Source organism: Pseudophryne corroboree, chromosome 8, assembly GCF_028390025.1.
Source record: "Pseudophryne corroboree isolate aPseCor3 chromosome 8, aPseCor3.hap2, whole genome shotgun sequence".
NCBI classification, from domain to species: domain Eukaryota; kingdom Metazoa; phylum Chordata; class Amphibia; order Anura; family Myobatrachidae; genus Pseudophryne; species Pseudophryne corroboree.
Window position 1 is genome coordinate 436,239,446 of NC_086451.1, and position 20,499 is coordinate 436,259,944.

Here is a 20,499-nt window from a genome sequence, read left to right on the forward strand (position 1 = left end):
TTGAGTATTTTTGTGTAATGAACTGTTTGGGGTCCAGAGGATCAAGTTTGGGAACCTATGGTCTATAGTAACCACTCGCATGTATGTCCATTATTTTCATTGGTGCTACTTTCAATAAATACGGAATATGGCTGATGTGGGTTATAGGACAGTTGTAAACTTATCTTTATGTTAAAAGCTTGTCTCTCTGTTCTTCATGCAGCCACATAAGCCATCTGACCCATCTAATTGCCTTATTTCCTTTGTATCTTACAAAGCCTATATACAAGAAACCAATACACATTTGTCCTCTGCACATTTTTATTCCAAATTTCTATTTGTAATCTATCTCTTATTCCATAGGTCATCTCACCTTCCGTCAGGCAGTCTCTTCCTAATGTCACCCGCTGGTTCCTGACTTGTGTAAACCAGCCGCAATTTAAAGAGGTTGTGGGAACCGTGACGCTGCAAGGTACAGGTAATGACACCCTGCAATTTGGAAATTATTCTACTGACACATAGCAGAACAGCCTCACATGGGGGTATATTCGATAAGAGTCAGATCCATTCCGACATGCAGTTGTCAGAATGGATCCGACAACCCCTATTCAATGGACGGCCAGATTCGATTGTCGGATTTGGCCGTACACAGGGTACAGTGCTGCTGTCAGCGGCTGCGGATGCGCTGACAGCAGCGGCCAGGGGTGCAGATGGCGGTGGGGGGATTAACGGCGGCGGCCGTGAGCGGGACGGCGGCTGTGGGAGCAGAGATTGGCAGCTGGCGGGAGGAGCTGGCTGCGGGAGGACATGTCTGCAGCGGCGGGGGGAAGCGCTGCAGGGAGAGAGGTACCTGGCCGGCGGATGGCCAGGCACCTCCCTCCCTGCAGCGCCTCCCCCACCGCCGCAGACATGTCCCAGCGCAGCCAGCTCCCCTCACCAGCCACCGATCTCAGCTCCCCTAGCCGCCCGCAGAACCTCAATCTGACTTGTTTTCATGTCGGATTGAGTTTGTCGGAAAGGGGGCCAAAACCTGTCGGATTTGGCCCCATTTCCGACAGAAGCACACGGATCGACGGCTAGTCCGCTGATCCACGTGTTTTCCGACAAGACGGGAATTCCCGACTTGTCGGAAAAAATCAGCCCCTATTGAATAGGTCGGAACCCCTTTCCGACCTATTTCTGTCGGAAGCTGCCGTCTTTCCGACAAGACGGCAGCTTCCGACAGTTATTGAATACACCCCATAATCACTATAGGTGTTGTTGCACAGAAGCCATTAAAGGGGGCCATTGCCTTTGTCTGATCGTTACAGGTATATGAATAAGCACAGTGACTTACAAAACTATTTGTAACAAAGGTTCATAAGAGACATCATGGCAGATTGCTTTAAGCTAAGAGTTCATTGCGTTTATGGACTTGTGTAACAATTCTCCATATGCCAGGACTTGCTGATTGTGGGTAATAATCAGTTGTCAGCATGGGGTAGTGGTAAAAGTTAGGGTGGTACCACCCATTATATTATCATTATCTTAGTAATTTATACATGAAGTTCTGTTTCATTGTGTCATCCATATTTAAATACATTTTGTTATATATAAAAAGAAAGGTGAGATGTGATTATTAGAATTGATTTAATTCCTTTTGTACTGTATGAAGAGAGTAAGATTAGGGTGGAAAAAGATAGAAGGCAGATTTGGGCTCCTAAAATATTTAGAGTAAAGGAAAGCAGGGAGCTGTTTAGGTGGATAGCTGGGACTATGTTAGATTTGCATCTCTCTACTAGTGTGGGGTGAAGCCTGGAGATGTTAGAGGTTTTGGTTGAGCAGAATGAAAAGGTCCATTGACATGATTACAGATTTGATCTAACCTGTCTTCCAACCCAGATGCCAAGGTTGATCTCAAGACCCCAGCCACAACAGATGTTCTGCCTAGCGGTCCCCCCAAAACGGCAGCCCAGTTGAAGAAAGAATCCAAAAAGAAAGAAAAGCTGGAGCGGTTTCAACAGAAACAGGATAAAATAAAGGGACAGAATATAGAGGCAAGATAATCCCACTTCTAACACCAGCGTGTGTTCCATTCTATTTTTTTTTTTTTTTTTTGCTTATCCCCTTTCCTTTTACATGTGATCAATAGCAGAAAAAAACAAAGGTTGAAAAGAAGGACAAGAAAGAGCTCGGAGTGATTGTGTACGATATCCCAACTCCTCCAGGGGAGAAGAAAGGTAAGACTAACGCAGTTTATAGTGGAAAATATACGTTATGGTAAGAAATTACCTTTGATAACGGTATTTCTTCTAAGTCCACAGCGTACTTTGGGATATGGTTGAGCGACAGCGGATCTTGCACCAATCGGTCAAAGCTTTCTAGCCTCCCAGTATGCAGAGGGCCCGTCCATATATCCTTGCCTCCTGGCTCAGGCAAATCAGTTGTTTTCCAAAGCTTAAGGCAGGAGCATCATGTAGAGCTCTAATCAGGCGAGAAGAACACACATGCACACCCTTCCGTACAAGAGGGAAGAGCTTAGTGAGTAAAAGGATCCTCAAATCGGGTGCGTCAGGGTGGGATCCCTGTGGACTTAGGAGAAATACCGTTATCAACGGTAAGTTCTTACCATAACGTATATTTTTCCTGCAGGGTCCACAGGGTATCCACAGGATACATTGGGATGTAGTGGTGGGGACGCTCCAGATTAGACAGCAGAATCCTTCGCCCGAATTCAGCGTCCTGAGAGGCAAAGGTATCTACGACATAATGTCTAATGAATGCGTTAATGGAAGACCATTTGGCTGGCTTATATATCTGTTCTGATGAAGCACCACACTGTGCTGCCCATGATGGACCTACCTTACGAGTAGACTGAGCAGAGACATTATCCGGAACCGGGAGATCAGCCTGAGAATATGCTTCTGAAATCGTCATCCGAAGCCACCTAGCCAGTGTCTGCTTATCAGCAGGCCATCCTCTCCTGTGAAATCCGTAGAGAACAAAGAGAGAATCTGTCTTTCTGATAGCACTGGTACGATCTACGTAGATCCTTAAGGCATGGACTGCATCCAACGATGCATCTTCCGCAGAGAGGTCCCCTGGAAAGCCGGGACTACAATTTCTTCGTTAAGGTGGAATTTAGACACCACTTTAGGAAGATACCCAGATTTAGTTCTGAGAACTGCTCTATCTGGATAAAAAATCAGAAATGGAGGACGACCTAATAATGCACCTAAATCTGAAACTCTTCTAGCTGAAGCCATGTCCAGTAGAAAGAGAACCTTAGCTGTCAACCATTTAAAATCCATTTTTTTAAGTGGTTCAAATGGAGGAATTTGAAGGGCCTTTAGCAATAAACTTAGGTCCCAAGGCACTGTAGGAGGAACAAAAGGAGGTTGAATGCGCAGCATTCCCTGGAAAAAAGTGCGCACATCCTGTAGGTTGGCAATTTTCTTTTGGAACCATACAGTTAGTGCTGACACCTGCACTCTCAAGGAAGCCACCCTTAAACCTTTATCCATTCCTGCCTGAAGGAATGCTAGGATTCTGGAAACTCTGAAAGACCTGGGGTTAAGTTTCCATTCACTGCACCATTGACCATTGAATATAGGGGGTCATTCCGAGTTGATCATAGCTGTGCTAAATTTAGCACAGCTACGATCGTGAACATAGACATGCGGGGGGACGCCCAGCACAGGGCTATCCCGCCCTGCATGTCACTGCCGCCCCCATCCCCCCCCCTGCAGAAGTGCAAAAGCATCGCCCAGCCCCCTGCCCGCAGCAGCTGCGTGTGACATCACGCAGCCGCTGCGGCCCGCCACCCGCACATCCGGCCACGCCTGCGTTGACCGGACCGCGCCCACGAAACAGCGGCCAATGCCATGTGTATGGTTCGAAGTACCAATATATTTATTGGCAGGCAACTTTCTTCCTTGGTCCACTGCCTCTGGAAGCAATTTCTTCCTGACACTGCTCTCCAGCCCTGAAGGCTGGCATCTGTTGTCAGAATTTCCCAATCAGATATCCAAAAGGTCTCCCTTTGTCCAGATGGGCTGTCTGTGGCCACCAGGCTAATGACCTCCTCACTTCCAGAGGAAGAACCATAGTCTTCGTTTTTATTGTCTGATGAAACCCTTTCACACTAAGCAAATCACAGGCATATCTACTTTAGGGGCTACCTCCCTCTTTAAACAGTCCCCAGTCGGAAAAGGATAATTGGATTCCATTTCCTAGGAATTCTAAATTTCTTACTAAGGGGTATATGCAATTGCGGTCGAATTCCCGAAATTGTCGAAAAACGGGACTTTTTCGGCAAAAAAAAAAAAAATCGACAATGCAATACAGTACTTTCCGGCAAAAAAACAGACTTTCCAAATTCGACTTTTTGAAATTCGACTTTTGTCAAATTCGACTTTTCTGCAATGGTACAAATGCGGCAATTCGACAAAAGTATATTCAATTGAAGTTTGGAAATTCGACAACCGTGCTTTTAGACAGTAAATTCGTCATTTTCAATCCGCCACACTTTGGTGGGTGAAACTAATAAAAAAAATGTAAAACATGTTTTTTTTATTGGTAATAGCATATCTATTTATATTAGAAGGGATTAGGTACTTGGTTTGTCTTTTTGGGAGGCACAAGTATTATTTATATATTTTTAAAAATATTTTTTTTTTTATTTTTTTTTAGATGGAATGGTAAAATCCTGGAAAAAAATGGCGTGGGGTCACCCCTCCAAAGCATAACCAGCCTCGGGCTCTTCGAGCCGGTCCTGGTTCTAAAAATCCGGGGGGAAAATGGACAGGGGATCCCCCGTATTTTTAAAACCAGCACCGGGCTCTGCGCCTGGTGCTGGTGCAAAAAAAACGGGGGACAAAAAGAGTAGGGGTCCCCCGTATTTTTAACACCAGCATCAGGCTCCACTAGCTGGACAGATAATGCCACAGCCGGGGGTCACTTTTATACAGCGCCCTGCGGCCGTGGCATTAAATATCCAACTAGTCACTCCTGGCCGGGGTACCCTGGGGGAGTGGGGACCCCTTCAATCAAGGGGTGTCCCCCCCCCCAGCCACCCAAGGGCCAGGGGTGAAGCCCGAGGCTGTCCCCCCCTATCCAAGGGCTGCGGATGGGAGGCTGATAGCCTTGTGAAAATGTAAAGAATATTGGTTTTTCCTGTAGTACTACAAGTCCCAGCAAGCCTCCCCCGCAAGCTGGTACTTGGAGAACCACAAGTACCAGCATGCGGGAGAAAAACGGGCCCGCTGGTACCTGTAGTACTGCTGGGAAAAAAATACCCAAATAAAAACAGGAGACACACACCGTGACAGTAACACTTTATTACACACCTGCCGACACACACATACTTACCTATGTAGACCCGCCGACTGCCACGTCTCCTGAACCGACGATCCGGGGTACCTGTGAATCAAATTATACTCACTCCAGTGTCCAGATATAAACCCACGTACTTGGCAAAAAAACAAACCGCATTTACCCGAAAACCAGCGGACTGAAAGGGGTCCCATGTTTACACATCAGACCCCTTTCCCCGAATGCCGGGACACCACGTGACTGCTGTCACCGAGGTTCCTTCAGCCAATCAGCGAGCGCAACGTCCTGGCACTCTGCTGATTGGCTGGACGTCTGAGCTGTCAGACAGCGCCTCGCAAAGCCTCTCCATTATACTCAATGGTGGGAACTTTGCGTCAGCGGCTGACCGCGGGTAACCCCACCGCTGACGGCAAAGTTCCCACCATTGAAAGTAATGGAGGGAGCTGTGCGATGCGCTGTCTGAGGTCACACGCGCATACAGCCAATCAGGTGAGTGCAACGAAGTAGCGCTTCCTGATTGGCTGAAGGGACCTCGGTGACAGCAGTCACGTGGTGTCCCGGCATTCGGGGAAAGGGGTCTGATGTGTAAACATGGGACCCCTTTCAGTGCGTGGTCCGGGTAAATGCGGTTTGTTTTTTTGCCAAGTACGTGGATTTATATCTGGACACTGGATTGAGGTAAGTATAATTTGATTCACAGGTACCCCGGATCGTCGGTTCAGGAGACGTGGCAGTCGGCGGGTCAACATAGGTAAGTATGTGTGTGTCGGCAGGTGTGTAATAAAGTTTTACTCTCAAGGTGTGTGTCTCCTGTTTTTATTTGGGTATTTTTTTCCCAGTAGAACTACAAGTACTAGCGGGCCCGTTTCCCCCCCGCATGCTGGTACTTGTGGTTCTCCAAGTACCAGCTTGCGGGGGAGGCTTGCTGGGACTTGTAGTACTACAGGAAAAAACAATATTCTTTACATTTTTTCAAGGCTATCAGCCCCCCATCCGCAGCCCTTGGATGGGGGGGGACAGCCTCGGGCTTCACCCCTGGCCCTTGGGTGGCTGGGGGGGGGGGGACCCCTTGATTGAAGGGGTCCCCACTCCCCCAGGGTACCCCGGCCAGGGGTGACTAGTTGGATATTTAATGCCACGGCCGCAGGGCGCTGTATAAAAGTGACCCCCGGCTGTGGCATTATCTGTCCGGCTAGTGGAGCCCGATGCTGGTGTAAAAAATACGGGGGACCCCTACTCTTTTTGTCCCCCGTATTTTTTGCACCAGCACCAGGCGCAGAGCCCGGTGCTGGTTTTAAAAATACGGGGGATCCCCTGTCCATTTTCTTCCCTGATTTTTAGAACCAGGACCAGCTCGAAGAGCCCGAGGCTGGTTATGCTTTGGAGGGGGGACCCCACGCCATTTTATTCCGAGTTTTTTCTCGTTTTTACACGTTTTTAAAAAAGCGGAACAAATCCGTCAAATCGGCCGTTTTTCGGCAGCGGGACTGTCGAATCCGTTTTTTATTGCATATGGTCAATTTCGGCACCCACTTGCCGAAATTAGCCTGTCGAATTGTGTCGAATTGAAAAACGGCCGATAATTTGCCGCGATTCGCCGCTAATTGCATATACCCCTAAGCGTAGCCTAAGCCTCTTCCATAATTTCCGTCAGCTGTTCTGATCCAGGAAACTAAGTCTTAACTGTTTTGGGACGTTTAAATACAGGTGCCTTGGATTTTAACACAGGCTCTGCTGATTGTTCTAAGGATAAAATGGATTTCATTGCAGTAATCAACTCGGATATGTCCACTGAGCTGAGACTTCTTCCTCATCCTCATGCAGAACCAGAGTGTAATGAGTCTTCGTCCTCTGATGAATCATCGTATGAAACGTGTAGACTGTGAAGATGTTGTTTCGTGTCTAAATGATTTATTTACCATTGGCTTTTCAGCCTGTTTCTGTTGAGAGGCTACTGCTTCTCCTGCTGAAAATGATAAACCACAGGTGGAATGCTGCACATAAGGGTCCATAGTGTAACCTATCGCTGGTACAGAAGTTGGAATTATCCGCTCAGCTATACTGGATAATGTCTGTGCAAACATAGCACATGGGGGATCAACTTGCACCTGCGTCTGCCTTGAATTTTTCAAGAGAACTTGGTGAAAGCTAAACCAGTTTGCACACAACCCATCCTGAACCAGATCCTGAGAGGTTAACCCAGCTTTACATGACAAACATGATATGGGTGTCGGTGCTGCTGTGAGTGTATTTTCCTCACGTTTGCAGCTCTTAGATATGATAATCACACTTTCACAGTGTAATACACAATTTGTGACTGTGTAATCACTTTAAAATGTGTTAAAGTAACATAAAATCCGACCCTATCCTGCTTAGTACCAGCATTGAGGATCGGAGTAAAAAGAGAACACTGACAAAATTTATAGAAAAGTCAGCAATCACACTAGCAGTCAGTCACAGGCTATACATTAGTATAATCTCCTATATAATAGCCCAGATCTGTCACTTTGTGACTGTGTGGATAAAGCTGGCATGGCTAGGAGCGCTCACTGGGTTAGCAGCAGGTCTATCACACCCAGTCCACAGCTGATTGGGCGAGAAGTGCCCTCCCACACAGGTTACATCCAATGGGAGGCTCTGCCCTTTGACTGCTGTGTGTCCCCAGAGCAGGTTTAACAAGGGGGCTAATGGAGCTGCAGCTCCATGTCCACACCCTAAAAGAGGCCCACTGCATCTGCAGCAACATACCCTCCAACAATTTACACATAAAAATTGGTACAAATCCAAAAAGGGGGCGTGGCCATGGGTAAAGTGGCATGACCATGCCCCCTTTCCTATACCTTCAATGTTTTGGAGAGCCAAAAATCGGTACAGACCAGAAAAAAAGGGACTGTACCTGCCAAAAAGGTACAGTTAGAGGGTATGCCACTGCATCTGCAGCAAGTCTCTGCGCTGTAGATAGGGGAAAAAAAACCTTTTACTGCAGCGTCCTATGGGGGTAATTCAGAGTTGATCACAGCAGCAATTTGTTAGCAGCTGGGCAAAACTATGTGCACTGCTGGGGGCAGATAGTCAGATTTGGGTGTGGTGTGTTCAAACTGAAATCTAATTTGCAGTGTAAAAATAAAGCAGCCAGTATTTACCCTGCACAGAAACAAAATAACCCACCCAAATCTCTCTCTCTGCACATGTTATATCTGAATCTCCCCCCTGCAGTGCACATGGGGGGTCATTCCGAGTTGTTCGTCTTTTTTGCCTCATCGCTGCACAGCGAACAAATGCAGCTAGCGATCAACTCTGAATGACCCCCATGGTTTTGCCAACTGCTAACAAATTTGCTGCTGCAATCAACTCTGAATTACCCCCTATGTCCTGCTGCCAGCCCGCCTGCCCCTCCGTCATCAACAATCCCCACTCCCTAGCCGGGGCGCAGGTGGAACAAAAGCTGCTGCGGCCACCGGCATAGATGTGTATGAAAGCAGCGCAACGGAAGGCTTTCATAGCCCTCCCTGCGCCACATACTTTGAGCCCCAGAGCCTCCTCTGCGCGTGATGTCACAGAAGTGCCTCCCCGCCACAGCCGCGCCCAGATCCTTAGAGGCCCTGACTCCGCAACACAGCACCTGGGCTGCTGGCCTGGAAGCCCCGAGATGGCTAATGTAACGGATAAAGTGGGTGATATCGTGGAGGGTAATGTCTGGAAACTGAATCAATGTAAAAGGTGACAGTGCTCAGCACTCTCACCTTTTACATTGATTCAGCGAGTCAGTCAGTTCTGCCAGCCAGTCACTATTGTTAGCGCCGGTGTCCCAACGCGCCGCATTACAGGGAAGTAGACGCACTAAATAAACTACAGCTTCCAGCAGCCCTTAGTGGCGAAGCATTCCGGCGCTAAGGCCTGCTGGGAGCTGTAGTTTATGGAGTGCATCTTCTTCCCTGTAATGCGGCGCGTTGGGACACCGGCACTAACAATAGTGACTGGCTGCTGTGCGAGTCTCCGGAAGAGCCACTGACAAAGGGAGGACAGCAGCTTAGCTGCTGACAGGAGGAGAAACATTACCGACCCCTCCCCCACTCGCAGTACCTCCGTGGAACCCCCACATACCCCCTCCACCACCCGCGGTGGCTCTGGACCCCCTTCCTCACCTGCAGCACCCACCCACCGTACCTCCCCCACCTGCGGTGACTTCGAACCCCCACCCGCGGCACCCGCCCCTCCTCCACCCGCGGCACCAGCCCCACCCGCACCCCCCCCGCAACCACTCCTCCCCCACCCACGGCACCCCCGCAACCAACCACTCCTTCAACCACAGCACCTACTAGGTGATTCATCAGGCCCTGCATGCACTGTTCACGCCGTTGCAAGGGGCTACGACTCCTTAACAATCGCACACCCTTTCTGATTGGAGGTAATACTCCATGTAATACAAATATTGCACGCCACAAGGGCGTGCAAAGGTTAAGGGGGCGTAGCCCCTTACAACGGTTTGAAGAGCGCCCATAGGGTGCAGTGAATCACCTAGTAAGCAATATGAGCACATAATCAACTACAGATACAGTTCAAGTATGTAGGAGAAACATATTACTGCATTACTTTATAAAAAAGTTATAACCGTATTCAGACGCATAGCGAAAGAAACCACAGTAATATTATCAAACTCATGCATTATGCATTTATCCAACTATTCGTACTCAAAGGTATATAGAGACTTAGTGCTGTATAGCCCGTATTCAGGAGAGTGGGATACAGGGAGACTTACCCCGCTTCCAGGATCGATCAATACGTTTGCAAACGCTGAGTGGATCCAGACGCTGTAAGTGTACACCGCCGCACCGTGATCCTATAGTGAATACAGACGCCAAGTGAACACTGACGTACCAGTCACACAGCCGACTATGCTGCGACTGGGTCCCTTAGTACACAGCGTCTCAGCCGGAAGCGGGAATTCAGTTCATGGTGGGAGACTTGGAGGAAAGTGGTCATGAACCGAGGGGAGGGGCGACCAGCGGAGCGTCTGACTCCCCACTGCTTACATCAACCCTAGACCTGCTAGTTTTATCCGACACAGATGCCCGCCGAAACAGCACTGTACTCGTGGGTAAGCGTTGTCGCGACCCTGCGGGGTGTTGTTGGAGCGACTCTTTCTAAGTTACGTATAAGACGCTGTTTAGAAAGATCACTCAGAAAAAATAATAAGACTAGAAAAATAAAATAAAAAAGCTTATGGCTGCTAAAAAAAAAACAGCAGCCCTCTGACCATGGTCCGGCTCCTGCCGCACCAAACAAAAAACTGATTTGCCTGAGCCAGGAGGTGGGGATATATGGACGGGCTCACTGCATGCTGGGAGGCCAGAAAGCTTTGACTGATTGGTGCAAAATCCGCTGTCGCTCAACCATATCCCAAGGTATCCTGTGGACCCTGCAGGAGAAGGAAATGCACTGTTAAAGACCCATTTTATGTTTTCAAGAGATGGAATAATGAAGGTCTAAAAGTCATTTGAAATAGAAGAAATGCGTAAATCGGTTTAGTGTAAACCACAGAGATATGTGGTACCTTGATTCAGGCTATAAATTGTTTACACCTGGTAGACTTAAATTTATATTCTGTAACAATTTATATTGTGCTGCACATTTCCGAAATACTTAATTGTGGCTTCTCTGGCTTCCACCAATTTCTCCTCTCTCTGCTGACCTGTAACATCAGATGTCTCTGGTCCCATGCCGGAATCTTATAGCCCACAGTATGTGGAAGCTGCCTGGTACCCATGGTGGGAAAAGGAGGGATTCTTCAAACCAGAGTACGGGGTGAGTTCCTAGCAGACATTGTACATCTTGTGTGCCAGTTGTGTAAAAGTATGGATTTATTCATTCTGTATTAATATTCTAGAAGACTTTGTTATAGTTCCCTGTAAATCCCTGATTCTAATTTTCTTGTTGCCTGGCTTTCTATAGCTCACGCGTTTCATGGTTTTTTTCTACTTATACCCTACTCTTGGTAATTTCTGTATTTATGGCAATGGTGGAAAGACTAGGGTGTCATTCCGAGTTGATCGCTAGCAGAAAATGTTCGCTGCGCAGAGATGGAGCAAAAAAACGTCACGCCTGCGTATGCGGCGCAATGCGCATGTGCGACGTACTTTCACAACGGCCGATGCAGTTTCACACAAGGTCTAGCGAAGCTTTTCAGTCGCACTGCTGGCCGCAGAGTGACAGGAAGAGGGCGTTTCTGGGTGTTATCTGACCGTTTTCAGGGGGTGTTCGAAAAAACGCAGGCGTGCCAGGAAAAACGCAGGCGTGGCTGGCCGAACGCAGGGCGTGTTCGTGACGTCAAAACAGGAACTGAACAGTCTGAAGTGATCGCAAGCGCTGAGTAGGTCTGGAGCTACTCTGAAACTGCACAATTTATTTTTGTAGCCGCTCTGCGATCCTTTCATTCGCACTTCTGCTAAGCTAAAATACACTCCCAGTGGGAGGCGGCATAGCGTTTGCATGGCTGCTAAAACTGCTAGCGGCCCCTAGATCAATTGTGTTCTACTAATTAATTTCTCTTCGTGTGGATTGTAATGTACGATTGCTGTGTGAACATGCTTCATGTTGGGGGTATTGTACATAAATCGCAGTGAAGCATTTTCATCTTTATCATCCGCAGCCAAGGGAAAAATGAATGGGCTTAAAAATCGACTACATTGCTTGCTACTGCTGCTTAGCGTATACCCTTCATGTGCCCTAGAATTATCTATGGTTAAATGCATGAAAGATGTATGTCGCTGGTACCACAAAGATCCCAGATATATTGTGTCTTTACTGGGTGTGGCGGAAGTTTGAAAGTGAAGAGTGAGTGTATCCACTCCGTTATTCTTATGTTGCAGAGGACCACTATCTCCGAGCCCAGTAAGAAGGGTACGTTTATGATGTGTATCCCTCCCCCAAATGTCACTGGATCCCTCCATCTAGGACATGCCCTCACCAACGCCATCCAGGATGGTCTGACCCGCTGGTGAGTATGGGTGGAGTAAGACTATACGTGGGAATTGATTAAGTAGAAGGCCGGTAGTAGAAGAGGCAGAATCAGGATTTTTGATTTTGAAGTAAAGATGTTAGAGGCGGTTATGGAAGTAGAAGGTTGAATACGACCAAGTGAAGGAATTCTTCTTGGTCTTCTAATAGAAAAGAAAGTGGTATGGGCAAAATGTAGTTTCATATCGGTGTGTTGAGTTTGCATATAAGCCCTGTTCGTGCTACTTCCAGGCACCGCATGCGTGGGGAGCTGACTCTGTGGAATCCTGGCTGTGACCACGCAGGCATCGCTACCCAGGTGGTGGTGGAGAAGAAGCTTTGGAGAGAGCACGGCAAGACCAGACATGATCTGGGGAGAGAAGGTTTCATAGAGGAGGTGTGGAAGTGGAAGAGAGAGTGAGTCACACCTGGTTGGAGGCACCATTGGATCAGTAATTCATGGATATATTTCGGTATGGGTTTTCACATCTTTTCTATGTTCTGTCCCTTTCAGAAAAGGTGACCGGATCTATCACCAGCTGAGGATTCTAGGTAGCTCACTGGATTGGGACCGAGCCTGTTTCACTATGGAACCGGTAAGAAACTGTCCTGTTCCTGTAAGTTCCTCTCCCTATTCCGCGCTATTGCTCTCGCTTATATCCCCATTCTGTCCTCAGAAACTGTCAGAAGCTGTGCAGGAAGCCTTCATCCGCCTGCACGAAGCTGGGGTGATCTATCGCAGCAAGCGCCTCGTCAACTGGTCCTGCACTCTTAACTCAGCCATATCCGACATTGAGGTGAGGAATAGACGGAAGCCCTATTGTTCATGAAAGCAATAGAGATGTCCCAGAAATGCTAAATCTGATTTCTAATCTGCGGGTGATAGTTGACTCGTTTATCCTTGTGGAATCCTTGGACATAAAAACAAAAAATAGGAACATAGAATTTGATGGCAAATAAGAACCACTTGGCCCATCTAGTCTGCCCCTTTTTAACCTTTAGGTAACCTATTTGATGTTTAGTTCTTTGTAAGGCTATTCATATGTCTATCCTAAGCATATTTAAATTGCTCTACTGACTCAGGCAGGGGGTTTTCCACTCATCAGCTATCCTTTTGGTGAAGTTGTTTTTCCTTAAGTTTCCCCTGATCCTTCCTCCCTCCAGTCTCTGCATGCCCTTGTGTTCTACTACTTCTCTTTCTTTGAAGAATGTTCCCGTCTCCTTATTGTGTAGCATTATGTCAGCCTCATATCAGCATGTCCATGACATGGCTCGTGGCTAGGGCAAGAGTGGCAGTGGCCTTATGTTCTTGGAGGCCCAGATGAATTCCATTGGGTATAGACTAGCTTACTTTTCTGAATAAAACTACAACCATTAACTACAATAATTGGAAGAATCTATATTACCACCACTCCATAAGCCTACCGACTATCACTACTCTGTCCTCACCCAGGGCTTCAATAAAATGGAGTTGACTTAAGTGCTCATCATTGGTTCATATGTCTGATGACAACAGGAGTTTGTTATTCAGACACTGGTGGGTCTTCTGGTTTCTAGTTTGATCTTACTGAGTATTACAGTGACATTGCTATTCATAGGGTAACGAAGAAGTCTTCATTATTCCCCTATTCATACACTTCTTTCACATTACTGCAATTCTGGCCCTCCGGGGGGTGGGGTGAGGGGCGAGAGAAGGCATTTGCTGACATTATAATAGACAGAAGTTGTCCTATATAGAGTTGAAGTACCTTTGAAAAGAAGTTCTTACCAGTAATGTTCCTTACTGTGGTCATTCCTAGCCCTGGGATTCTGTAGAAAATAATTTGATATCTAGATATACATTGGGACACATAGGAAGGTTTGACAGAGCCAAATAAACAGTCCAGAAAACTGTAAGACTTTGTGATATTCTAATGACGACCCTGCATTTAATAAATAATAATAAGGACAAACATACATATTGAACTTGATGTTCCATTCAGATATCCTGCTAAGTCTTGAAATGGTCGCGGTTTGCCCGTGCGGTTACTGTTCATTAAACGTATCTACTGGTGTGTGTCTTACCAGTAATAATAAGTGATGAGTGAAGGGCGCACTGGTTGGCGACTGGTAAGGGCAGGAAATGGGCCAGAACTGTGTGACATTCGCAGGATGCTGTTTTTCAGGTGGACAAGAAGGAGGTGACCGCTCACACCGTGCTGCCTGTGCCTGGATACAAAGAGGGTGTGGAGTTTGGAGTTCTGGTCTCATTTGCTTATAAAGTACAAGATACAGGTGAGCGTGATATAAAGGTTTGATTTCTGCTTCCTGCCTCCATTTCCTGTCTCCTGAAGTTCTGTTTCCTGTGACTCTTTCTTCTCATCCTGCTCATCCCGTGTCTTCCATGGATGTCCATCTAGGTGAGGAGGTTGTGGTGGCCACAACTCGAGTAGAGACCATGCTGGGGGATACGGCAGTGGCTGTACATCCTCAGGACCAACGCTATCAGGTGAGATGATAAGCGGGTCGTTTATCTCTAGGGATCTTACAATATTTCTATACACTCATGGCAGTTGTTCTCCCAAAAGGAGGTCCGTAGTCTGTGTGTTATAGAGGAGTGGTTAGTTACCAACTCTAATGTGTTGTCTCTGCTTCTTCCAGCACTTAAAAGGGAAGCACGTGGTTCACCCGTTCTCCTCCCGACTTCTGCCCATTGTCTTCGATGAGTTTGTGGATATGAGTTTTGGGACAGGTTAGTGGTTCCAACAGACTAGAAATCTTAAAGGTCATTTACCAACAACTAAATGTGTGTACCCGTGACACTTCTGTGTGTGCACATACGTGTCCCCCTAGCACGTCATTGTGCATGACTACTTTCTGGATCTTGGAACTACTACCGGAGCATCGGTCTGCACTTACACCTGTATTGGATTTCCACTTTAAAGCACCCTCTGTCCTGACCTCAACCTGTTCTTCTCTCTTCCCCGATTTCAGGAGCCGTGAAGATCACGCCTGCCCACGACCAAACAGATTATGAGGTTGGGATGCGACACTCCTTGGGGTTTATTAACATCATGGATGACAATGGGCTGCTGGTTAACGTGCCGCCTGCATTCTTGGTAAAGTAATGAGGATGAATTCCCAAGTTATTTATACCCCTTCTGTTTTTGGAAATCTAAATTATTTAATTCCCTTTATAGGTTCTTCAGATCTAGCACAGTAATACTATGAAATAAAATGTGCCCTCGCTGTTTTTGGCTTTCTCGAAGAGCTGTGATTCTTGTTCTCTTATTTCAGGGGCTGAAGCGTTTTGAGGCCAGGAAAGCGGTTCTGGAGGCTCTGAAGGAGAAGGGACTGTTTAAGGAGATAAAGGACAATCCGATGGTGGTTCCTGTATGCAGGTAACACAGCCACGCATAGACCAGTCGCCCATGCTCTCTCTATGGGCGGTATTCAATTATTTTCACCCCCTTCTACACCCGTTCTGTTTCTGCCCCCGGAGGCGTGGTATCATAATTTCAGCTCGCTACCCCCGGGGTAACGAAGCACGCAACCCTTTGCACAGCTAAACCTGATTACTATTGGCGCAATATGCGTGATAATGGGGATCATTTTAGAAAGGAGATTGGGCGTGATATATCATTTGAATACCGCCCTATAAGTTTTATTCCGATCCCCCCTCTGTTTTGGGTGTTAAAATAATTTCTGTGTGCGCTTTCCTCAGCCGCTCCAAGGACATAGTTGAGCCCCTCCTAAAGCCTCAGTGGTATGTACGGTGTGACGAGATGGGGAAAAGAGCTGCTGATGCTGTGCGTGGTGGACATCTGGCAATCATACCCGAATTCCACAATAAGACCTGGTTCAACTGGATGGACAACATCAGGTGAGCAATTATGTGGTGACTCCGTGTCACTCTCCATATGCTTGTTTGGGATTGCACTGCAGGAGTTACTGGTGGCTGCAAAGGACACCCCAAGACGAGGTGCAAGGGCGGAACTGCCGGAGTGTCGTTTCACGTAACCAATAGCAACTAAGAGTGGAGTATGTGCATTTTCTGTACAAGGGAGCTAACATTCTCTCTATTATTATTCCCATCTGCTTTTCCGTGTTTACTCCCTTCTGCTTTTCCAATCTCATTCCTGGCCTGACATTCCTACCAGTTGTCCTTTCAGTGATGTTGTATCTTTTCGCCTAGGGACTGGTGCATTTCGCGGCAGCTCTGGTGGGGTCACCGAATCCCAGCCTACTTTGTAACCATTGATGACCCATTGGTGCCGCCTGGAGAGGTGAGCTGGATGGGATGCGTGGATGGTGTGTAATGAGGGATAGCTAGACACTTGGTAATAGAAGTACACAAAGTTGTGACTGTCAGGAATGCATCAGTAGCACGGAAGCCACAATTGGACCATGCACTGACCAATGCCGTTCATCTGCACAGGACATCGACGGCAAGTACTGGATCAGTGGTCGCTCAGAGGAGGAGGTGAGAAAGAAGGCCGCTAAACAGTTCAACGTGGCTCCCGAGAAAGTGTCGCTCAGACGAGGTAAGGCCCATATAGCTATTACTGGCACTCTAACGCAGTGGCAGTCACTCAGACGATGTAAGGCCCATATAGCTATTACTGGCACTCTAACGCAGTGGCAGTCACTCAGACGATGTAAGGCCCATATAGCTATTACTGGCATTCTAACGCAGTGGCAGTCACTCAGACGATGTAAGGCCCATATAGCTATTACTGGCATTCTAACGCAGTGGCAGTCACTCAGACAAGGTAAGGCCCATATAGCTATTACTGGCATTCTAACGCAGTGTTAGGACATTGTGCCAGGATTCCGTTCCCAATTAGTGCAGATAGCAGGAATGTATCAATATATAATGTAGCCCCTGAAGAATGGGGATTGTGAATAATAATATAAGTTTCACACCATAGGACGGTCATTGTGAAACTCACCGGGGTACTGGTCATATACGGACTGATTAATATTTGTGTGGTTTTAAATTTCAAAAGCGAAGAGCACATTTAACGCATAGATAGTCGTTTACTGAAAGACAATGATCTATATGTTTGATAATATGATAGAGCAGTTATGGCACCTCTATGGTATCATGCACTATTATATTACATGTGTGATTTAGGGAACACTTTCTTGCCCCCGTTCTTAGTGCATCTCCCATTTGTTTTTGTGCTGCAGATGAGGACGTGCTGGATACCTGGTTTTCCTCCGGACTCTTTCCATTCTCCATCTTTGGTTGGCCCAATGAGGTGAGGCTCTCTAGAGGCGATAGTTGTGTTGTTATGTCTTGTGGCTTCTTAAATACACACGGGATTACATTGCTGCTGGGCCTGAACACTGACCTAGAGGGTGAGCGTCCATAGTCGCCACTAGTTGGACAGTGACACTGAACAAGCTGATGGTGGCCATTTTCCAACCACATAGACCAACAAGTGTCACAGTGAAACTGTCAGTTACTATCACATTATTATCTCATGTGGGATGTCCGGGGACCTTGCAGCGATATATACGCTACCCTATATAGAACACATAAGGATGTGGGATGTCTGGGAGCCTTACCGGCGCGCTATATCCGATATCGCATATAAAGTAGGTTTTATATTGATTTGTAGTTTGGTTTTTTTTCCCATTTAGTGAGTAGGCACAAAGGAAAGTTACAGCTAAAGTCTCTTTGTTGGTTATGCAGTGGGCATTTTTTGGGCTGTGCTAATGATGAGAGTTCAGCCAATTGGGTTGCTGGACACTAGTGACATCACTGAGGCATATTATTTCAGGACCCAAAATAGATTAGTACACAGAGCAGCATGACTCTCCTCACCTGTGCTTACTTATGCTCTCTGTGTAATAGTACATGCAGCAGTGTGACTATCCTCACCTGTGCTTACTTATGTTCTCTGTATTATAGTACATGCAGCAGTGTGACTCTCCTCACCTGTGCTTACTTATGCTCTCTGTATTATAGTACATGCAGCAGTGTGACTCTCCTCACCTGTGCTTACTTATGCTCTCTGTATTATAGTAGATGCAGCAGTGTGACTCTCCTCTCCTGTGCTTACTTATGCTCTCTGTATTATAGTAGATGCAGCAGTGTGACTCTCCTCTCCTGTGCTTACTTATGCTCTCTGTATTATAGTACATGCAGCAGTGTGACTCTCCTCACCTGTGCTTACTTACGTTCTCTGTATTATAATAGATGCAGCAGTGTGACTCTCCTCACCTGTGCTCACTTACGTTCTCTGTATTATAGTAGATGCAGCAGTGTGACTCTCCTCACCTGTGCTCACTTACGTTCTCTGTATTATAGTAGATGCAGCAGTGTGACTCTCCTCACCTGTGCTTACTTATGTTCTCTGTGTTATAGTAGATGCAGCAGTGTGATTATCCTCACATGTGCTTACTTATGCTCTCTGTGTTATAGTAGATGCAGCAGCGTGACTATCCTCACCTGTGCTTACTTACGTTCTCTGTATTATAGTAGATGCAGCAGTGTGATTATCCTCACCTGTGCTTACTTATGTTCTCTGTATTATAGTAGATGCAGCAGTGTGATTATCCTCACCTGTGCTTACTTATGCTCTGTGTTATAGTAGATGCAGCAGTGTGACTATCCTCACCTGTGCTTACTTATGTTCTCTGTATTATAGTAGATGCAGCAGTGTAACTATCCTCACCTGTGCTTACTTATGCTCTCTGTGTTATAGTAGATGCAGCAGTGTGACTCTCCTCACCTGTGCTTACTTATGCTCTGTGTTATAGTACATGCAGCAGAGTGACTTACCTCACCTTACTTATGCTCTCTGTGTTATAGTAGATGCAGCAGTGTGACTTACCTCACCTGTGCTTACTTATGTTCTCTGTGTTATAGTAGATGCAGCAGTGTGACTATCCTCACCTGTGCTTACTTATGTTCTGTATTATAGTAGATGCAGCAGTGTGACTCTCCTCACCTGTGCTTACTTATGCTCTCTTTGTTATAGTAGATGCAGCAGTGTGACTTACCTCACCTTACTTATGTTCTCTGTGTTATAGTAGATGCAGCAGTGTGACTTACCTCACCTGTGCTTACATATGCTTTCTGTATTATAGTAGATGCAGCAGTGTGACTCTCCTCACCTGTGCTTACTTATGCTCTCTGTAGTATAGTAGATGCAGCAGTGTGACTCTCCTCACCTGTGCTTACTTATGCTCTCTGTATTATAGTAGATGCAGCAGTGTGACTATCCTCACCTGTGCTTACTTATGTTCTGTGTTATAGTAGATGCAGCAGTGTGACTTACCTCACCTGTGCTTACTTATGTTCTCTGTATTATAGTAGATGCAGCAGTGTGACTATCCTCACCTGTGCTTACTTATGCTCTCTGTGTTATAGTAGATGCAGCAGAGTGACTTACCTCACCTTACTTATGTTCTCTGTGTTATAGTAGATGCAGCAGTGTGACTTACCTCACATGTGCTTACTTATGTTCTCTGTATTATAGTAGATGCAGCAGTGTGACTTACCTCACCTGTGCTCACTTATGCTCTCTGTATTGTAGTAGATGCAGCAGTGTGACTATCCTCACCTGTGCTTACTTATGCTCTCTGTATTATAGTAGATGCAGCAGTGTGACTATCCTCACCTGTGCTTACTTATGCTCTCTGTGTTATAGTAGATGCAGCAGTGTGACTCTCCTCACCTGTGCTTACTTATGCTCTCTGTGTTATAGTAGATGCAGCAGCGTGACTCTCCTCACTTGTGCTTACTTATGTTCTCTGTATTATAGTAGATGCAGCAGCGTGACTATCCTCACCTGTGCTTAGTTATGTTCTGTATTATAGTAGATGCAGCAGTGTGACTCTCCTCACCTGTGCTTACTTACGTTCTCTGTATTATAGTAGATGCAGCAGTGTGACTATCCTCACCTGTGCTTAGTTATGCTCTGTGTTATAGTAGATGCAGCAGTGCGACTATCCTCACCTGTGCTTACTTATGTTCTGTATTATAGTAGATGCAGCAGTGTGACTCTCCTCACCTGTGCTTACTTACGTTCTCTGTATTATAGTAGATGCAGCAGTGTGACTATCCTCACCTGTGCTTACTTATGCTCTCTCTGTTATAGTAGATGCAGCAGTGTGATTATCCTCACCTGTGCTTACTTATGCTCTCTGTATTATAGTAGATGCAATAGTGTGACTATCCTCACCTGTGCTTACTTATGCTCTGTATTATAGTAGATG

At 46.5% G+C, this 20,499-nt stretch overlaps 1 protein-coding gene across 6 annotated transcripts in view; it reads left to right on the forward strand.

Moving 5' to 3' along the window:
- Positions 1 to 20,499, forward strand: part of VARS1 (valyl-tRNA synthetase 1) — a 45,257-nt gene that overhangs the window by 16,412 nt on the left and 8,346 nt on the right. For 4 of the 6 annotated variants that reach the window (XM_063938052.1, XM_063938051.1, XM_063938050.1 and 1 more), the window contains exons 4-20: positions 343 to 457; positions 1,861 to 2,015; positions 2,111 to 2,198; positions 10,997 to 11,097; positions 12,162 to 12,289; positions 12,541 to 12,705; positions 12,803 to 12,884; positions 12,966 to 13,085; positions 14,454 to 14,562; positions 14,688 to 14,776; positions 14,929 to 15,019; positions 15,262 to 15,386; positions 15,565 to 15,668; positions 15,992 to 16,150; positions 16,463 to 16,553; positions 16,706 to 16,811; positions 17,461 to 17,531. In XM_063938052.1, the coding sequence (XP_063794122.1) occupies positions 343 to 457; positions 1,861 to 2,015; positions 2,111 to 2,198; positions 10,997 to 11,097; positions 12,162 to 12,289; positions 12,541 to 12,705; positions 12,803 to 12,884; positions 12,966 to 13,085; positions 14,454 to 14,562; positions 14,688 to 14,776; positions 14,929 to 15,019; positions 15,262 to 15,386; positions 15,565 to 15,668; positions 15,992 to 16,150; positions 16,463 to 16,553; positions 16,706 to 16,811; positions 17,461 to 17,531 (1,899 nt within the window). The remainder of the gene's footprint in view (positions 1 to 342; positions 458 to 1,860; positions 2,016 to 2,110; positions 2,199 to 10,996; positions 11,098 to 12,161; positions 12,290 to 12,540; positions 12,706 to 12,802; positions 12,885 to 12,965; positions 13,086 to 14,453; positions 14,563 to 14,687; positions 14,777 to 14,928; positions 15,020 to 15,261; positions 15,387 to 15,564; positions 15,669 to 15,991; positions 16,151 to 16,462; positions 16,554 to 16,705; positions 16,812 to 17,460; positions 17,532 to 20,499) is intronic. The other 2 variants (XM_063938048.1, XM_063938049.1) reach the window with 2 other exon arrangements.